General features: G+C 36.8%; 1 protein-coding gene across 2 annotated transcripts in view; it reads right to left on the reverse strand.

The window, feature by feature from the left end:
- The window catches only part of AQR (aquarius intron-binding spliceosomal factor), a 50,296-nt gene that overhangs the window by 16,738 nt on the left and 12,335 nt on the right, over positions 1-21,223 (reverse strand). For both annotated transcript variants that reach the window (XM_021539313.3, XM_077784064.1), the window contains exons 12-26: positions 20,820-20,933; positions 19,958-20,061; positions 19,390-19,492; positions 18,289-18,409; positions 16,329-16,470; positions 15,445-15,623; positions 13,479-13,646; positions 12,880-13,049; positions 9,163-9,404; positions 7,558-7,701; positions 6,993-7,062; positions 5,918-6,028; positions 3,756-3,865; positions 2,384-2,519; positions 525-734 (exon numbers count right to left, since the gene is read on the reverse strand). In XM_021539313.3, the coding sequence (XP_021394988.1) occupies positions 525-734; positions 2,384-2,519; positions 3,756-3,865; positions 5,918-6,028; positions 6,993-7,062; positions 7,558-7,701; positions 9,163-9,404; positions 12,880-13,049; positions 13,479-13,646; positions 15,445-15,623; positions 16,329-16,470; positions 18,289-18,409; positions 19,390-19,492; positions 19,958-20,061; positions 20,820-20,933 (2,124 nt within the window). The remainder of the gene's footprint in view (positions 1-524; positions 735-2,383; positions 2,520-3,755; positions 3,866-5,917; positions 6,029-6,992; positions 7,063-7,557; positions 7,702-9,162; positions 9,405-12,879; positions 13,050-13,478; positions 13,647-15,444; positions 15,624-16,328; positions 16,471-18,288; positions 18,410-19,389; positions 19,493-19,957; positions 20,062-20,819; positions 20,934-21,223) is intronic.

The raw sequence follows: 21,223 nt of genomic DNA on the forward strand, positions 1-21,223 counted from the left end.
GAGGAACTCTCTCAGAATCCCCCAGAATTTTCTTTTACTGTATCTTCTTGTTTCCTACTTTACTGCATCATAACATGGCATCAAATTCAGTAGTAGAAAAATCATTACAGTTAATATAATCAAATGATACAAAAATCACCTTTACTCTAACTCTTAATAGCCTCTTAAACAATTCTGGCAAAACCAGAAGATAATCTCTTTTAGGTTATCTGATTAAAGGCAACTCACTGTAAACACAAAGACCCTGTGAGGATCAGAGAAGTAGTGAGAGGTGTGCCTCATCAGTGAAAATGGATGCAGAATGATTGCTTCCCACAATCCAACTAAAAGAGACCAGACCCTTGTCCCTATTGTGCAACATACCTATATTACTCAAAGGTGGAAATTCTCACCTTGCAAGGTAATGAAGTTGCCTAGATGAGTATATTTCTTCTAGGATGTAGGGAAAATGAAAATTTTGGAATTGTGTAGTGTTTCTACAGGATTAGCCAGATTCACTTGCCTTTAACAGTTATATATCTTACCTCAAGCTGAGTGAATATTTTCTTAATATGTCTAAAACACCCTTCAGCAATTTCCATATCTTCTTCATATGATTTGCCTTTGAAAACTGGTTGAGGAGCATTTGCAAAATACTGGTGAAAAGGAAAGAAACTGGAGACATCTGCAACATCTGGCGATTTTCCACCTTTAACTTTAACTTTACTGATATACTCCTCCCAGCGAGACATTACCTATGACAAAGCAAGATTTATATCATAAGGTTTTTGGGAATATACAGGCTTGCAGCATAGCGTTTAAAAAAATATCACAAAAGTAAGGTATGTCTTAGGTAGCATTTGACCTTGTGTCAGAATGACAATTTTGAAGTTGTGGAGGGTTGAGCTTGGCTGGCTGCCAGACTCCCACTCAGTTCCTCTCACTCCCTCTCTCCAACACAACAGTGGGTGAAAGTAAGAGAGAAAAGCTTATGGGTTGAGATAAAGATAGGGAGATTGCTTAGCAAGTAGCATCACAGACAAAACAGGGAAAATTAATTTCATTTACTGCAAATTAAAAACAGTGTAAGATGGTGAGCAACAAAGACAAAACCAAAACCATCTTCTCCACTCCCTCTTTGTTTGCAGGCTTAATTTCATTGTCAATTTTTGTACCTTGTCCTACCCTGAGCACTACAGAAATAATGGTTCAAGTTCATAACACCACATCTCTGCCACCCCTTCCTACTCACACTTCTTCCCTGCTCCAGCATGGGATTTCAACAGGCTGCCTCTTCCTTCAGGATATATCCACCTGTTCAGCATGGCAAACTCCATGGGCTGCAGTGTTGGTATCTGCTGTGCCACAGCCTCTCCACTGGCTGCAAGTGGGAAACCTGCTTTACCATGGCTGTCTCCACAAGCTATGCTCCGATGCCTGGACCACCTCCTACCCCCTCACTTTCTTCTGACCTGGGTGTATGGGGTTGTTCCTCATACTGCCCTCTCTGCCCTCAGCTGCTGCTGGTTTTTGACCTCTTCTCAATGAGGTTTTCACAGAGACACCACCAGTGTCACTGTGGTTTCAGCTTTGGTCAGCAGTGGGTCTGCTGGAGCTGGCTGTGTCCTGCACAGGGCAGCCCCTGGCCTCTTCTCAGAGGTCATTCCTACAGCCAGCTGCTACCAAAACCTTGCCACATAAACCCAATACAGAAGTAAACTTCTTTATTATCTCCACTTACACTACTTTGATTTAAATACCAAGTGGGATTCATTTAGGAGTAAACTGAACCAGATGACCTCTAGCACTGTTCCTTGCACTCTTCAACACCTAACGTCCATTTAATGTTAAGGTCCACACTAAAGATAGCCCAGGGTAACTTCTGTAAAAACATACACAGTAAGTGCATTCAGTCCTAAGTGCCCCTCTGTATGCCTCCTTATGCAACACTAATTGCAAATGTAGACCACGTCACTGAAAAATACATGGAGAAGAAATGAGGGACATAACATACAACATAAAATTTTGTACATTTGATTCCACACTGGTATTTAATGCTATAAAAGTCTCCTATCAGGACCATCAAGTAGCTCCTCTAATGCTTGTCCAAAATATAAAGCAGCCCACAGATTTTCCTATCTGAAAGAGGCTTCAGGTTAGAATCTTTGCTGGCATTCATGAAGGGCAGCAATGACTTGGTGAGTCAGCAGGCAGGATTTAAAACAATAACAACACAAGCAAGTCATGCTGCAATTTTAACTTTAGCTGTTACTGTATTGTGAATCACCAAGGAAAATGCCTTTTACTTTTACTCTCAACTCTGAAAAATTCATTGCAATTTTTACAAAGTGTTTCGTAACATATTTAGGTCGTACAGTCTCTGCAAAAGTATTTCAGTCCTTACTTGGTATAAGAAAAAGTGGCCAGCTGTTTCACAAGTGTAAGATACATCTCCTGGGACTCCAAGACTCTCTTGTAATCGCCCAACTTCTCGTAGAAGTTCAAGTCTTCGAGCCAGCACATAATTAACTCTTCCATACCTGCAAAAAGGATTACATAGAGCATAATTTTTATTAAACTCAAAATAGTATCTAAGTATCACAGTGAGGGATCACAAAAAACCCCATCACTCTGCCAAAATCTGTCACAACTACAACCTCGTTCCAAAACCTAAGAATCTGCTACATGCTATTTTTAGTAGTAGAGCCCTAACAATTCACAAAGACAAACTATCAAGAAATAAAGTTCTCACAGGAGTGCAGCCCACCTTCAAATATATTCTTCAACCTTTACCCCTCCCTCTTGAACTGTCAGAGCCCATAGTGCTTGCACAAATATCCCACAGGTCTGGAGTTACCTTGAGAAAGTGTGAAAATAGAAAATGCAGTGTCTTAAAGAAAACTCTTTTTAATGGTGAACACTGCAGTTCAAGGAATATACTAAACTATGGATACTACTAAATAAATATCTGCTATGGCATCATTTCAGTAAGTTTCTGGTTATCAAGTTTCTGGAATAATTTGACTACATCAAAGTACTCAATTTAAAATAAAAAAATCACAAGGTATTTATTTTGCTAAATACTGAACTATGTACATGTGGGTAGTTTCTAGTGACTATATATAATTTTTACTACAGCTTTTGAAGTCAAAGTATTGCTATGATAATCCAGTACTGGACAGTTCAGATATTTCCAGTGCACGACCATTACACCCCGCTTACATTTATGAATGTGTGTAATCCTACTGACGTCAACTGGACTAATGCACGACAAACATACAAATATTTAGAACGGGTTCTTAAATCTTTGTGCTGATACAGAGTTGATAGCTTTCCTTACACATTTATCTTCAAAATGTGTTATGAATGAACTACTTAACTTTGAGGTTAAGTAGTTTAAGAATAATTCAAATCAGAAAGTTTAATTTCATGCAAAAATCACCATGATAGTAGAAGTGATACCGTATTTGTACAAAAAACCTGTAACTCTAAGAATCTACCTTATTATTCTAATTTCTCTCACAGATTAATTGTATGAAATGTATAAGGGTAAAAAAAAAAATTATCTGTTATTCAAACAGTTGAGTTTGTGAACAAGCAAGGGACTGATTCTGCCTTTAGATGAGTGCACTCTGTGTTACTGGGATTCAATAATATGAGAAGGGTAAAACTTGTCCAACACAGCCCCTTCCCATGGGAGGTAAACTGGATTCAATAGAAACATCTTGCTGCCATGTTTATACAAGTGAGTTTATCATTAGCATCTCCTTTCTCACCTGCTGAAATCTTTCTCTGTCTCTAATTCCTCTTCTCCATGACCCAGACGCAGAAGGTGACGCTCATCAATGTCTAGAGCCATGATTTTTTCGAACAGCTGGTTTAAAGCCTAAAGATTGACAAGAACAGGAGAAAAGGTAGTTTTTAGAAGTTCAGAGGCTCTTACAGGGGAAATCTGAGGAATTATTGGTAAGTAAACCAGGATATTATACCTATTTTACTATAAATGGAAGCCAAAAGAAACGAAAGTTAATTTTGTTTTAACAAAACAAAGTTAATATTGAAACTCTGAATCATGACAACATGGAAATTAGCCTACTAACATCCTTTTATTTGCATACTCTATACAACATTTACATTTAATTTTACAATTGTAAAATTTAATTCTATCACATAGTAAACTTAGTTGATAAAGCTATCAATTTACAAAACTGTCTCACAAACACCAATTTTTGTATGATGACATTAAATAATTTAACTTTTACTGCACATGAAAGAAGTACTGACTGTCAGGTACTGTGACTCTATCCCATCTTGAATAACTGAATTTTGCTTAACTAAACTTCTAGGTGTGCTACATCTTCTACCTTTAACTCTTCAGTTCTCGAGTGGCTTACTATCAACTAACTCATTTATTTCAAAGGAGCAAGCTTGTAAGCACTAAATCATCAAGTTTTGAAAATAAGAATAAACACAAACAAGCTCCACTTGCAGCTGCAAGTCATGTAAACATCTTAAAGTGCAGCATCAAAGCATGGGTAATGTACCCTGCTGAGATACAGTTAATTTCCCAGGGCACAACTTCAAGTTAATGTCCTCATTATAGTCTTGTCTGGTAAGAAGAGTCTTCTATCTGCCTCAAAGTATTTCCTTCTTTTTCTCCTCAATGGACATGTTCTCAACCTTATCTTTAACCTGTCACACTCCTGCAACCCATTGCAGACTGGTCTGTATTATTCCAGGCTGTAACTCCTCACCAAAACAATACCCCTTCAACCATTCTTTGATCTTGCTTTGATGAAAAATTATGAATTATTTTCCAATGGTACATTCAGTTAAAGTAACTCATAACTGAGACTGGACAGGCTAACCAGGGAGACCACAAAACAGCTGACCCTGGTTTCCAAACAAATCATTCCAAACCAGACACAAATTTCAGAGACTCACAGAATATGCTGAGTTGGAAGGGACCCACAAGAATCATCAAGTCCAACTCCTGGCCTTGCACAGGACACCCCAAGAGTCACACCCTGTGCCTGAGAGCAGTGTCCAAGTAATTCTTGAGCTCTGTCAGGCTGGTGCTATGACCACTCCCCTGGGGAACTTGCTCCAGTGCCCAAACACCCTCTGGGTGATGAACCTTTCCTTAATATCCAACTTAAATCTCCCCTGACACAACTTCAGGCCCTTCCTTCAGGTCCTGTCACTGTACACAACAGAAAAGAGATCAGGGATCACAATGAGGTCTTTCTTCAGTCTCCTCTTCTCCAGGCTGAACAGACCAAGTGACCTCAGCTGCTCCTATTACGGCTGCCCCTCAAGTTCCTGCAGTATCTTTATTGCTCTTATTTCAACACTCTCTAATAGCTTTATGTTTCTTGTATACTGTAGTGCCCAAAACTGCACACAGAACTCAGAGTAAGGCTGCACCAGTGCAGAGTAAAGTGAGAAATTAAGAGGAAGACTCTTAAAAACTTACCATTATTAATTTTTTTTACTTTTATATATGCTTATTAGCAGTTCAGTTAAATTAGACTCCATCTCTTATGAATGGGAAGCAAATACTCATCTGAAGAGGCCTTCCCTTTGGAGCATGAAGCACAGACCAACCAGTGTCTGCCAAAGCTAATCAGCAAAAACCTGCCATGCTTACAATGCATGTGCAACTTTAAGAACCAAGCAGAGTATTTTTCAAAATACTTTCTTATTTTTGACCTCCAACCAATTAAACACACTGAAAACTTCAGATAAATAGTTTAGAACTACATACCTGAAATTCAAAAATTTAATTTCACATTATCAAACCAGCAAAACTGCACACAAGTCGACTCAAGTTTCCATTGTTAGGAGACAAATGCAATTCCCAAATTACTGATCTCAATACCTACTGTTCTTCTATACTGAAATTACAGGAAAATTCCACATATGACTGACACTTTACCTGATTAGAGTGGGTAACTATTAAAGTTCGTTGTTCTGGGAAATTATGATAAAGGTTGGATATTATCTGGACTGCTACATCAGTTTTTCCAGTACCAGGTGGACCCACTACCTAAAATCAAACACACACAGAAATAAAACCAAACAAAAATCAATACACAATTTATCAGAATACTTCACAATAAAAAAAAAAGTAAGTTGGCTGGGAAAGAGAAAACCCAGAACAACCTCACAAGACACTGACATTACATACTGCTTCCCAGCACTGGTGAGCTTTCAGACCAAATACAACATATTATAAAAGACTCCTTCAGACTATTTTGGCAGATTCCTGACTAAAAGGAATATGGTTATCTAGCACAGGAAGTACTAATATGAAACCAGATGTCCCCAGAGAAAAAAGGTATTTTAGCCTTAGAACAGGTTAAATGGGGGAAACAGTGAAAAGAGAATCAAGACACACAACTGAAAAAGAATAAGGTGAAACAGACATAAAGAACAGGAAAAATTAAAAAAAAAAAAAAAACAAAACAAAAAAAAACCAGTTCATTCCTTCTATTTACTCCAAAATCTGCAACTGATGATACAGACATACAGAAGCAGTAAATGCTTTCATTGGGTCAATTCCACAAACACTCCAAAACTGACACCTCAGGCATTTTAAAGGTATGCAAGTATTATAAAGAAAGCATCTCAAAATAATCTGTTCAGAATTGAGAACCTCTGAACAGAAGCTTTCATAAGCATCTACACATAAAATTATTATGAAATCATTCTTGCTTTATTTAGAGACTATTCAACCAATGCAAAAGCAAATTCAGCTGCTGTGGAAAGCCTTCAGCCACTGAGACACAGGATATAGAGATGCGTTGCTGTATGATTTTGTGAGAATTGGAGCACATTGAACCTTTGAATGCTAACTTTTCAGATCCTTAAACTATTAACAGAAATTACCTCAGCAAGGCTATAGAAAGGGGCATTACTAGTATTTCCTCAGTGCACCTAAGACCAGAATTAAATAAATAAGAGTAGAGAATCCTTAAAAACATTCTTACCAAACTTAAAAACATTCTTACCATAGTTAGTCCAGGCTGCATTCCTGCACGGATGGCTTCAATCTGAGTATGGGTAAATTGAATAGTATTGCTGCAAAAACCAGATCAAGATCAGATAATTGACAGGTTTTGCCAACAATTTTGATAAAAGCAATTTTTTAACAAGTTTTATTTCAATTAACTGTTTATATATTTTCTGAACTACACACTTGCAAACTTTTGCACAAATTAAATCAGCATTACAACTATGTTTTTTATAGATACAACAGTCTCAAAATTTCTAAGCAAGACAGTACATCATGTTGTCCATGTGACAATGAACTCTTCCCATCTAACAGACTGTCTTTAGTTATTATTTGCAGAGAATGTTGTAAAATTATTTAGGTATTACTTTCCGAATATTCAAATTCCTGAGACAAAAGCCACTAGAAGACAGTATTTCTCACTGTTCTTCAAGGGACTTTTTTAACAGATAAGGGGCAATACAATATCTTGATTTAAATATAAAACAAACCAGTATCATTTCTGAAAATGAACTGCTATGCACGTGTTATCATTTGAAAATAAGTTCCCATCCATTTTTTACCGTTTTGGTTGATTATATGGATATGGCCCCCTGTTTGGGATAACATGAGGCTCTACAATCAGTGTTTTATCTTCTTCAGGGTTTTCTTCACTTCCATCCTCTTTTCTTTTTGTTCCTTTACCTTCCTTCATTGGGAAAGTTATCCTGTAACACATAATTTAAGGTTACAGTTCAACGTGTTCACTATGACATAGATTGTCTCAGAAAGTTATAAAGATTTTTTTCTCACCATTAAGACAAACTTTCATACAACTGGGAAACTAGTGATGCAAATGACAAAGTTTTAAGGAGAATAAAGAAAAGAAATGAAAAATAAATTGATGAAGCTGACTATACAAGAAGTGTTTCAAAACACTGGAAAAGACAGGAATGGTGCTGAGAGTCAGCTGGAGACAAGAAGTGAAAATGGAAAAGACAGGAGAAAAGTTATCACAGAACATAAGCTTTGTCAGCGTTCCAAACTATTCCAATAGTGTGCAAACTATTACAACAGATGAAGTTTTTATCCTCCCATTCAATTTTTATAGCCTTCTGTATATATCAGCAAGCTTCTCTAATTCAGAAACAACTCACAGGTGAATGAATCCCAATGCCTATCCAAAATGCAGATACCTATAACAGTAATAATGTCTTATAGGAGAGATATAGCAGTAGGAAGAGCAACAGCTCCTCATAAAGAGCACTATCTCTCTTAATATAGGAACTGAAACTGAACAACAGGTCACTGAGGAAAACTGCATATGATATCTTTTCCTGATACCTTCAGACTATTTTTATATCATAGTGCCTTCGCCACACAAATTCTCCACACAGTGTTTCCAAAAAAAGCTTGGGAGATTACCTCCCTGCTTTTCAAGATTCAATTTAGCCATGATAAAAGCTGACTGGTGCAAGGGAAAGGCATCTTTTTCCCTCCACAGATTTATTTCTTCACAAGGAAAAGATGTAGTTTCATCAGCTGAAGGAAATGTTCTCCAGTACTACGTGAAACTCAATTGCCAAAATTGAAGGACGTGCACCAAGGTGGGACAGAATGGTCAAGTTTAAAAATGCTGGACAATAGCATCACTGAAACAAAAGGAGTAAATCTCATTTAGCTGCCACTGACATCCTATTTCAGAAATAATTTCTAAAAATAAGCATTATGGGATTTCAGACTTAATCCTTTGTGTTGATTGAATGGTGTCTCTAAAAGCTCAAATTTGAACTGATGTTGAAATTGCTGTTCATAGCTTCTTTTAATGAGACATGTAAGGAAACTATCTAATTAAAATTCTCTAGCCTGATCTTGAGGAGGCTAGATACCATAATACAGAAGAGTATTATGTGTCTTGATTCTATCTAATGCTTTTGTTTTTTGCATGTATTCTGTAGATTGATCTAGAAGCAATGCTCTGATGCATTTTTGTACAGAACAGAACAGAAACTGGTCCTGGGTCTAGGCGTTGTACAGTTAACTCTACCATGTAACTATCTAAATCCTAACATATCTCTATCTTCTTTTAAAAGAAAAAGCATCTCCCTTCAACTCCTGAACCTAACTCCACTTTAAAACAGGTTTCAGCAAGAATATCAGACCAGAAGTACTTGAAATATTGAGATCACCTGAAGGGGGGTACATGCAGATCTGGATTGTCAACAGTAACTTTAACATTGTACTCAGGAAAGCTAGCTTTTAAATGATCAATGGACAGGAACGTATCATTAAAATCCAGAGTTGAAATCTGATTGGGCATTTTTGAGTAGTGTGCACTACTTGGGTCTCCATATCCAAGAATGATGTCATGCAGCCAGTCAGGAACCACACAATCTGTGTTCATCAGATTCCTAATAGTCTCCAGAAGAGCCTGTAAATAAGAAAAAACAGAAAAAAAAGGATTGAAGAAACTGACTTCTTACAAAGTAAAAATAATACTGAAGATCAATCAAATCTGTTGTAAGATGACAGAATATAACTCTTTAATTGACAGCATTTGGTTAGATTGAGTTAATATATTGACTGTACATATGCAACAAAACACCAGTATCAAAGCACAGAATTCTTAAGCTAAGAGCTAGTAAAGATGACCATAATCATCAGTAAAGTCTTCATCCCAGAACACTCACAGCAAGGGAAAAACACATAAAAGATCCTCATGTAGTTTAAGGTTTCCTCTTACATGCCTATAAATTTCACCCCTGCAGTCAGTTTAGGCTTCCCTTCAAGCATTTCTTCTTCACCCACAAATTAATCTAATAATTTGTGGTTATGTAAGCTTTCTCTCCTTTCCCCTCTTGTGAAAACACCAATGCTCCAGACCCCAGATTTGCATAGAAGGTGTGCTTTTTAACTAAGAGGAAGTTGAATTTTAACCTTCCCGTTAAAAGGGCTACTTTAGTGGCAAGTCTTGAAGAACCATCTCACTTGAAACTTGGCAATTGGTCACCATGTATCTGCTTCTCACCAGCAGCAGGGAACACAGGATACCAGACCTGCACTGGTTTCCAGATCCTCAGACTTCCCATGCCACCAAACATGGACACAAATGAATGGCAAACACAGTGCATCAGTTGTCACACCAGAATATAATACAGAACCTCCAAATGCCAATCTTGTAAAAAACAATCACTCAAATCTAAGTACAGAACTTTATTCTGCGAGTCTACATTTATATACCCATCCCCAAAGGGTAGGATTTTCTTTTTCTTGCTTGTGTAGTATTATTCAAAGAGCCAAGTAATGTGATCACCATCCCTGCTTAGTCAACCTCTATTAAGGTCCTGATTCTTCCCCACTACTCAGCATGGGTAAGACCACATCTGGAGTGCTGTGTCCAGTGCTGGGCTCCTCAGGACAAGAGACAGACATACTGACTGGAATGAGTCCAGCAAAAAAGCCACTAAGATGATTAAGGGATTGGAAAATCTGTTGTTTGAGATGCTGAGAGAGCTGGGATTGTTTAGCCTCAAGAATACAAAACTCAAGAATTCTCATTGGAGAATTCGACTGATTTGTATAAAAAAACGTAATGAGAGGAAGTAAGGTCAATGGAATGAGAGTCACTCAGTAGTGCCCTGTGAAAGGACAAGGAGCAATGGACATGAATTGAGATATGGGAAATTCCACCTAAATACACCAAAATATTTTTACTCTAGAAGTAATGCAACTCTGGAACAGTCTAGACTGGTTATGTAGTCTCCATCACTGGACATACCCAATTCCAACTGCATAGTCACAAGATCTTGAGCAACTTGCTCTATCAGACTCTGCTTTAAACAGATCTTGGACTAAATAATCTCCAAAGGTCCCTCTAACCTCAACTGTTCTCTGAATATGTTTCTTTCAATCACAATCATGCTGTGGCTTCTGTGACAGACCTGTAAAGCTACAAAGTTGAAGGCAGCTTAGCACTTCTGAAGCCTGAATTACTTCAAAGATATATGGATGGACATGTCCCATATTTACTAAGAATTTTTGTATTTTTCTTGTAAATATATAACAAGTACTTCTGGCCTAAACATATATTAAGCACAGCATAATATGTTTGTGCTAAGAAAAGCACAAAGAAATCAGACCATGTCACATTTTCAGGTAATATTTCTAAACCTAGTGATCAGTTTCTATGAGGAAGCAAGAAATATGTTCCTAACAGCAAATGTTGTGCTTCTACATCACAAAATCTTTGCTTCACCTTTTCAAAAAGTAATTACTATGCATGTAAAAACAGTAAAGATTTATTCTTGTAAGAACTAACACTGCTGATCAACTGTAGTGACACAGTGGTGTCACCTCCAGCACACATACTGTATTTGCACTTTCTCTGCTGTCTCATCTGCTTAATTTACAAGGACTGCACAAGAGTTCTCTCGTCTTCTCTCCTACAAGCTCAGCTTTAAACTTCAAGCTGCCTTCCATCTGCTGCTACACTGTCTACACTAATCACAGCATTGTCTTGATTTCTCCAGTTGAAGTTAGAAAGGTTTGCAAATGGCATGGAATGCATGCACCTAAACTGGCAGCAATGTGATAAATGTGGAAATACCTTAGATTGTCTTGAAAAATGAATGTACGAGACTTTCATAAACACCAGCATAAAATGGCTTGCATTGGGGTTTACCTGTAAATTACTGCTCCAAGAAGAGTTGAAATGATGGCATCACAATGGTCTATGCAGGCTGCAAGCTACTGCTTCACACCAAAGGTATTTTTCTAGATACCTCTAGACTTAAAAAAAGTCCAAGTCTTCCTGCCTACCTCTTTATCCATTTACACAGAACTTGCAACATGATCCCCCAAAATGAACATCACTTCAATTATGCAGCGCATGATTTTAAGGCACCAAAAGAAATGCAGTTTTTCATTCATGTTGCATTTTCATAATGGAATACTCAAGAAATATTAATGATTCAGAGGTCTAAAAGGCAAAGAAACTGAGTAAGAAATATTTTTAGGTCTTCAAGCAGACCAAGTTTCACAGAGCCCTGTTCAACTTGACCTTGAAAATTTCCAGGGATGGGGCACCTACCACCTCTCTGGGCAACCTGTTCCAGCATTTCACCACCCCACCATGAAATATTTTTCTTATATCTGGTCTGCATCTACCGTCTTTTAAACATTACCCCTTGTACTACCACTATTAGAAAGTTTGTCCTCATCTTTCTTAAAAGCCCCCTTCCTGAATGGGTACAGTCAGATCCCCGTGAAACCTTCTCTTCTCCAGGCTACACAACTCCAACTCTCTCAGGCTTTCCCCACAGGAGAGGTATTTCATTCCTCTGATCATCTCCTTCATTCCCCTGGACTTACTCCAACAGGTCCTTCTTGTGTAGGGGAGCCCAGAGCTGGATGTAGCACTCCAGGTGACGTCTTACCAGAGCAGAGAAAAAGAAGCACTTCCTGCAACCTTTTGGCCACTCTGCTTTTGATGCAAACCAGGATGCAGCTGGATTTCTGGACTGTGAGTACACACTGTTGCCTCATATCAAGGTTATCATCCAGTAGTACCTCCAAGTTCTTCCCAGCAGAGCTACTCTCGATCTGACACAGTCCAATGCCCAGTAGGAAACTGATCCAGTGACGCTCCCAAAAGCAGACATCTGATTTTCACATTTTGACTTTTTTACTTCTTTACTTAAGCAAAGTAGCAGTGTTCTGATTTTTAGTGTAAGAGTTATCTGCAGGGGAAAGTGATCACCAACTGATATACTCCAGCTCCCTATAGGAAAAGCCTAACCTTTGCCACCTAAAAAGCCTAACTATATGCATCTAAAATAAAAAAGTCTCAGTACTGACAGCATATTCAGACAAACCCTTACCTAAAAGCCAAGGAGCAAGTATCCTACCTTGAAATTGTTTTCTTTTGGTTTTCTTCTCATTATTATATTAAATGTCTCATAAACATCTTCTGCTCCATTTTGGATTGTATTGGTCATGTCCTGCTGATACTGGTTTGGGTCCAGAAATACTCTGTATGTTCTGCAATCACCTTTAAGTCTTGGTTTCGGTTCAGGTCCTGCCCATAATGAAACAGCAAGATCAGAATTTGACTCAGTGCTAAAAGGAAATTATCGTTCAAATAAGTGATCCATAATTGTTCCTCAAATGAAAGTCAGACAAATTCATATGATGAAACCCATTTCTGCATAGCAATAGAAACATTTCATTGCATTATTCTAATAGTTTTTGAATAGAATCTATTTTCATCCTTAACCCAGCATACTGGATTTATTTAATTAATGTAGCTACATCAGACTTTACCAGAGGAAACTAGTTAAACTTTCTCAGGCTGCTTATGGAATTAGTTTGGTTTTTTCCATGTATGTATGTAACTAATTCGATGAACATTCTTTATAAGAGAGACAAATTATCCATTAGGCTGTTAAAGATAAAAAATAGAGACAGAAAAAAAAAGATAAATTGAACAAGTTTTGGTATATCATACCTTCTTCAATAACACGCCCTTTCTCGTCCAACATGCCCTGAATTTCACAGCCTCTGACATAGACCAGGCCAGTCTGCTCAACGAAAGGCTGTCTCCTGTCAAACTTGGTGCCGTAAGGTTGCATGGGGCGCACCGTAATCAGGAAGCAGACATCGTGCTTGCGCAGACCTGAGCCCCAAAAGGAACAGTCAGTGACGTGATTGAACGGCATTGGCCTCATCAAGTCCTTAACATATATATAAAAGAATGCACTGAAATTTATTTTAAATAAAATCCCGCCTGTATATATTTTGTTTTGCTTCAAAATATGCCTTGAACTTAGAGAATACAAAACCATAGGCCACTGTGATATAATAGATATAAAAAGTAGAAGTTGAATGCTTTTTTGGTAAGAACAAACATTATTTCAAGATTATTCCTCTCCCAATCTTACTCCAGTTATTTTTACCTAGTTATTTTCAATCATTCCTATAGAAGTGTGTCATTAATCTCTTATTGTCATTGCTTCCCTCTGGACAAACCTCCAATTCCTTTTTTTCTTTTTTTTACAAGTTAAATGCAGTGCCTAGAACTGGGCACAAAACGCTAAACCAAGTTACTTTAATTATCTATTTAATAGAGTAGAAGGTCACTTAACTAAGTTACTGGTCACTTAACTAAGTTACCTGTTTACTCTTGCATTCCAGTTTATAAATTCCAATATAACTTGAGATTTTGTCTTTTTCCCTCAGTATTAACACAATGTTGGGGAGTCACATTCACTTGTGAGCAATGATGACCTCTGATCTTTCCATTCTGCAGAGGCTGTTATAGATATCATTGTAAGTTATTCCCCCAACATGTATTTGTACAGTGACTTGTTCTTGCTTAATAATCATCCCTGCTGAACTACATCCTACTTTTAAAATGCTGCTTCTCCAATTCACTAACATAATTCTGAACACTGTATTTTCTCACCAGTACACCTCCAGAGTCTCAGAGATCTAAGACACCTTCAAAGTTCAGAAAACATGCTCTATTTTTCATGAGACAAATAATTCCTCATTAAGCACCAGATACTATTCAACAGAAGGAAATTTGATCAAGATCCTCTTACATCAGGCAATGATTTATGAATTCTTCATCTCAGTTTTTATTTAGTTAAAATATGATTTTTTTCAAATCACAGAGGCTATTTTAGTATTTAAAAAGCTAGGTGTACCACTATATAGATACCTTCATTATAGTGAATTCTCTGCCATCCTCCTAGATTTTCTACTTTAACAAAAATCTACAGCCTCAAACCAGTATCTGCTCATTTATCACAAAATTTTAGCATTTGTGCTACGTGACCTATGCAGCTCCAGCATATTTATCAGGTTTCTCTAACAAAAGAGAAAGGAGTGACATTTACTGATAATACAAGTACAATGGCATGCTTCTGTGTCACTTGCCAACACGGTCAACTAAAGTTCAAATCCCCAAGCAAAAGAAGTGTCGACTGTGGACTTACAAGGAACAGAATTTGGTACAGTCAGCACTTCTTAACATTCAAACATACTGAAAACTACTGAAATGCACTGGTTTGAATTAAATAAAAATCTGTCCTCTCCACTTGCGCATGAGCCAGATATCACATTCCCCATACTTTTCAATATGGCATTTTTAACAAACACAGTATTTAAAATATTAAGTTAACTTTCAACAGTCTCTATAAAAGACAGCATTTCACAGTTGGTCACTGAATGACATCAGTCTGAAGTAATAAACGTTCTGTTTCCAATGAATATCTAAGTATTTATTTCAAACTTTACTTTATGAAAATATAAACTCCTTCAACTTGGTATCTGAGTAACTGACTTCTAAGTATTATAGGATTGACAAATTGGTATCATGGTTTAAAACTTCTTCTTACAAATAAGACTAAATCAAAATGTATTTTGATGAGCACCATTTTGAGCACTTTATTTCAAAGCATGTTAAGTACCTTCCCATTCGTCTTTGATGTTATCTCGGACATTTAAATTAATTGTAACATCTGCTCGCACTCGCATGGGCCAGTTTTCACCAATGTTGGGCTTGGCCACCTCCACCACGGTGAAAGAGACAATGGGTTGTGCCATCCTAGCCCATCCACCAAAGACAACACCTCCATATTCTGATAACCTAAGAAATAAATCCCAAAGTTTTGTTAGTCATTAGCTAATAACAGATTCAATTATTTTTTAAACTGTGAGAAAATTTACCCTACAGTAAGTTTTAAGACAAAAGTAGAATTCTTAACTTTATGTGCTACTGAATTAAATTAATGTAATCCTGCATTTTAGAATTGAAGCATAACATAACTTATATTTCAAATACCAAGGGCAACTTATGCTAGTATTATTCAAAAAACTCAGAGACAGAAGATAAAGGAAAGGCAATAAAAAGCAGCTACTGAGTATAAAAGATATCACACCAAATAAACCCTTTAAAACAAAACAGGATTAAAATGTGTCAGATGGCAAATTCAAGAATACTCAGTGACCTCTCCCACAAACAGAGGAGTTTATGACATTTGTGTATTTTGTAATGTCAGCCAAGGCTTAGTGCTCATGGAAAATTAACTCATCCATCTTAACACAACAAAGGCTGTTTGTTAGCATGCACATGCCTTGAACATACCTACAGGGATACATAACCACAAACCCTTAAAATATCAACTCTTGGGATGGCAATACCTTATGGAAGGAGTAAGTACAAACCACAGTATCTATGTAATAATTTTAAACACATTTGTTACAATGTATACACACAGTACCAGTTTTTCATTCTTAAACACACTTTGATTAGAAGAGAACAGACTGGTTTGTACCAATTAATAAATATTACCATGGTTTCATCCTACTGACACTATCTTCAATGTCCTGTCTGATCTCATAGGTAGACTCCAAGCGGAAAAGATTGAAGTTCCTCAGCAGGTAGTCATGGAGAGTCAGGAACTGTAGATTCAACTTGGGAAGTGCAAGACAGCCTAAGGATTTAAGGGAAGAAGGAAAGAGGTATTTGAAGGACAAACAAAAAAAGATAAATTAATAAACTGTTTCTATAAATTCATACACACACGCAGACTTTGTTATACAACTGCCATTGCTGTTATCCTTGGAGATCTCAAAACTGCCCCTTTTATCAATACACACCTCTAAAAAGCATATATTTTTCAAGTTCTCTCTAAAAGAACTTGTACAATATTGAAGGAATTTTCATCCTTATAGCACTAATACAGTGAACTACTTAAATATTAAATCCATCAATGTATTCAGTCTATAACAAAATAAAGTCTAGGAAAATCAAGTACACAACAAAATAATGGTCTTTGGAAATGCAACAATTAAGGTAGTATTAAAAAATAATGAAAAAGGCTAATAAAATAATAAAAACCATGCAACATCCAACAGTTCCCCTATTCCCATGCTTTATGTTTATTAGATGCCATAAAACCATTAATGTAGAAAAAAACTTTAAGTCAAGAAATTAAATTTTAACACACATCTCTAAAATTTCTGTTACTGTTTTGTTTTTTATATATGCAAGAAAAACATAGGAAGATTAGATCCTACTACACAATGAGTATTTGAACTCCTAGACAGGTCCTAAAGCTTCTTCCATTGTTTTAGGATAGTCTTAGATGCAAATTTTCCATAATTAAAATTCCTGTAAGTTACTCATCTAACGTTACTGGACTACTATTCCAGTTTGATATCTAAATTTAAGACCTCTGAAAGCATCTTGCTTTTGAAACTTGCAATATCATTGTTGAAACCTTTCTCTGGTATAGGTACTACATATTGACTTTCACATGCACTGAGATACAACAGCAGTGAAGAAAGGCAGCAGAACACAGTAATTTCTATTGTGGAAAGTCTGATGATTTGTTTAATATCTTGTTGAGAAAAAGATCCTTTGTTGCCTATAACCCTGCCTTTCTTCTCATTAACACTTGTTTTGCAGAAAATTCATCCAAAAAGACTAATTTATGGCAAGCAGCTGAACTTACAGCTTACACCTGTAAGCTGCAAAAAACCTCTTCTTAATCAAAACTACACAGGGATGGGTATGGAATACTGTCTGCTGAAACCCAAAACAAACTTTATACTAGTCTGTGAAAATATATGTTGTTATTTGAAATTGTCACATTCCAAATTAAAATTTTCACATTTATAGTAAAAATTCTCATGATCTACATTAGAACAACAGTTTTTAAAAATAGCTAAACAAAAATACATGAGCTGTTTGTTGCAAATCTTAAAATTACATGATTCTTGTTTGCAATACTAGCAGTTTATTTCCTTGATCATGAGTACATTACGTTCTCAAAGTAGTCACCTTTCAGTAACTATGTGTACTTTTACCTTGAAGCAGAAGTAAGATCAGTGGTGTTAACTTCCTTCTATTACCACCTTTTACCCCTTTTTAGAAAGGCTTTCTTGAACATACCTTAGCACAAAGCACAGACAACAGCTTTTTTTCTGCTGTTTCCAAACTTTTTCACCTCACCTGTGCCTCAGCTGGTAGTACAGCACATCTACTATCCAGAAGCAAATAAACATCTTTGTGTAAAAATAGATTTTTCAATTTTTCTTTAATTATGCTATTTATTTGCTAACAATTTAATCTCAATAGTTTCTGACTCATAATTGAAAAACCCCTGATCTTACTCTAAGATACCAGAAGATGCCAAAGTACCATGTGTAAGTTTCTTGGACAGAATAAACGTAATACATCAGAACTCCTATTTTTTTATTGAAGCATTTACTACTCTGTTCAGCATTTACTAAACTACTAATCATACCTTCTCCAGAGTAATATTCAGTTGGTACAATATTTTCATCCCAAATAATTTTTTCTGTGGGATAGAGAGGCATCTGGTTGAGCTGCTGAATTTGAGATATTCGTCGCTCATGACGGGACACCTAAAAAAAGGAAGCATTTCAAACCTCTGAGTCAAAAAGGAATAATAAATATACTTTTGAATCAGACAATAATTCATAACGTGATAACTTGCTTTTTCTCCATCAATATTTTTCTAATGAAATATTTTAATATAACTAAATGCACACAGTGACATCAGAAGACGAACAAACACATAGTCCAACTACTGGTCATAGTACAAGAATCAAACAATAATTTGGCTACTCAGTAGACCAAAAATGGCACAACACAACTCCAAATAGTCATGGCTCAGCAGAGAATCAACTTCAAATAAAACTTACCTTACTTTCCATTAAAAATATGGTCAGTACCTAACTAATACTACTCATTCAGTAACAATTTCCTCTTTGGGACACAAAAAAATCTATCCAATACTATAATATCTTATCTGATCAAGCATCCTTCCATGGCAGCCATAGGCATATCACTTCCCTCAATACCTTAGAAAATTACATGAACAATTTTTTAAGAAATCAACAACCACAAAACTTATGAATGAGAATTTAAAAAACAGTTATAGTATTCTAATACTGCTATCAAATTAGAAGCCTACAGTAGTATTGCTAGACCTCGAATATCCAAAAAACCATTATGTGCATCAAACAATATTTCAAACTGGTTTGAGGACCAAATAGGTACTGAAATTTAGATCTATTTTAACAGATCTTTTTGTTTTTAAATGGGACAAAAACTTTTTCAGAAGAACTCAAAACCATTTCCAAGGCTCTTTGTATTGACCTAAAAAACCACACATTACTTTCTCATTGAAACTCTATTTATGAACAGGCATTTTCAAATACTTATATGGTTTTAAACCCCATCTTAACATGCCGTTTACTGCTCTAACACTGCTGTGGTTCACAGGTGGCTGACAAAACGTTCTAAATGCCGACTTTAGTGCAGTGCAGCTATGCCCTGCGCTTTCGGCAGGCAGTGCCGGCAGCACGAAGCGCGGCTTTACCAGCAGCTCCAGCAGAAATTCCTTCTCGTGGCTCGTGTCCTCCCCCTCGGCCAGCGGCGGCAGCAGGCACAGGTACGACGCCACCTGGTGGAGGACGTTGGAGCTGCAGCGACAGGAAAACAAGAAGCGTCTGTCACACTGAAACCAGAGAGGCAGCACTCACTGCAGCTGCCTTTTCCTTAGAGAAAACTCCAAATTACGGGTTAGGCTTTTAAGTGAAGTTTGTGTATAAGGTGTAAGCTGAACCTCTCACCTACAATAAACATGGCAAGGGGTGGATATATTTGTATTGTTTCAAGACCTGACGTGGAAGTAAGCAACAAACTGCCTTTGTCAAAATACATACTGCTATCCTTTTACTCACAGCATTTACAGTACAGTTAATACAGTGGCATGCTTTCATGATTTCTGTTGTAGCTCTTCTATGGAACAGAGTAAAAAAAACTAAACAAGTCAGAGGTTAACTACTGGCTACGCACATGAGAAATCAGAAGGAATAAAGGCAGGAAATTTGTTAAATTTAATCATACTGAGAACGAAGAATTTCAATTTCAATTTGATAACTTACCTAAGAGGTCCAAATAACTTCACCAGTGCATCACGAGTATCTACTGCAGCTACATTTGAGAGTGCAAAGTCATATAACTCCGGGAAATGTGCAAACGCTGCTCTCTACAAAAGATCCATGCATGAAAAGTGGATGTAAGCATATTTATGAAACAATAACAGCTTCAATATTTAGAAGAAAGAATTGTTTCTTCTGGTTCATAAGATGAACCACTATGGACCCTACCAGGATAGAAATACAAGCCAGATTAAATCGCCATTTTTCTTAACACTATCTATTTGTTACTCTACTTGTGACACCGTATTTTCCTTATTACACCCTTCTACCAGCATTTGTTGTCATAAAATAAAACATAAGGGAGCAGATATGTAGCTTTGCAGGCAACTAAGAAAAGCCAGGAACAAGTTTAACTCAACCAAGCTTCCTTGAATAGTTCTGTTAAAACTGATGCAAACAACTCGAAAAAGTGCGAGTCAATTTGTACAAGGGACCACTGTAGGCACAAGTGCACATTGATCTTGAGGAAATGCTGCCATCTACTGCATCACCACAGGGTCCTACAGCATTCTACTTTCCCTTCTTAACAGACTTAGCAGGAACAGTTCATTTTGGTAACACAAGGTCAAAAATGGTGATGTTTTGCTAGAGCATATTATTTAGTCACAGTCATACCAACCATGCTGAAACATTACATGACTTCAATATGGTACAGGCAGTCAAGCTAAAGCTATTCCCATAATTCAAGAGGGAAAATAAGGGGTTTGATTTGGGAAATAACCTCATGCCTATTCCAGATGCAAATTAGACTAGAACAGCAAAACCAAATCCTCTGCTTCTCATAAGCACTTCATTCTCTACTTACCTGTAGAGAAGTAATTCTGTCATAGTGAATTGTAGTCATCTCATTCTCTGTCAAAGCATTTCCAGTCTGATCATTGATTTCAAAGCCAGTATAAAATTTGAGCATATCTAAAAGCTGAGACATCATTAATATAAATTAGTGGATTAAAAATAAGAGACACCCTACTACTAACAAAACTAGAGTTCAAGAGGACAAATGCATAAACAAGAAATCCTCAGAGCTTTAGAAGAATTGGACTGAGTGGTATATTTTATACTTGGCTGATGCACAAAATAGTTTTTGTTAGGTATCTCATCTGCAAGCCATCAAAATTTCAGTACAGTCCACAAGCAATACGGTTTCTTGATGTGCTAGACTTGAAATTGAAAATTTCAAGGTAAGGTGATCTAGCCAAAGGCTGTCAT

This window comes from Lonchura striata, chromosome 6, assembly GCF_046129695.1.
Source record: "Lonchura striata isolate bLonStr1 chromosome 6, bLonStr1.mat, whole genome shotgun sequence".
Lineage (NCBI taxonomy): Eukaryota > Metazoa > Chordata > Aves > Passeriformes > Estrildidae > Lonchura > Lonchura striata.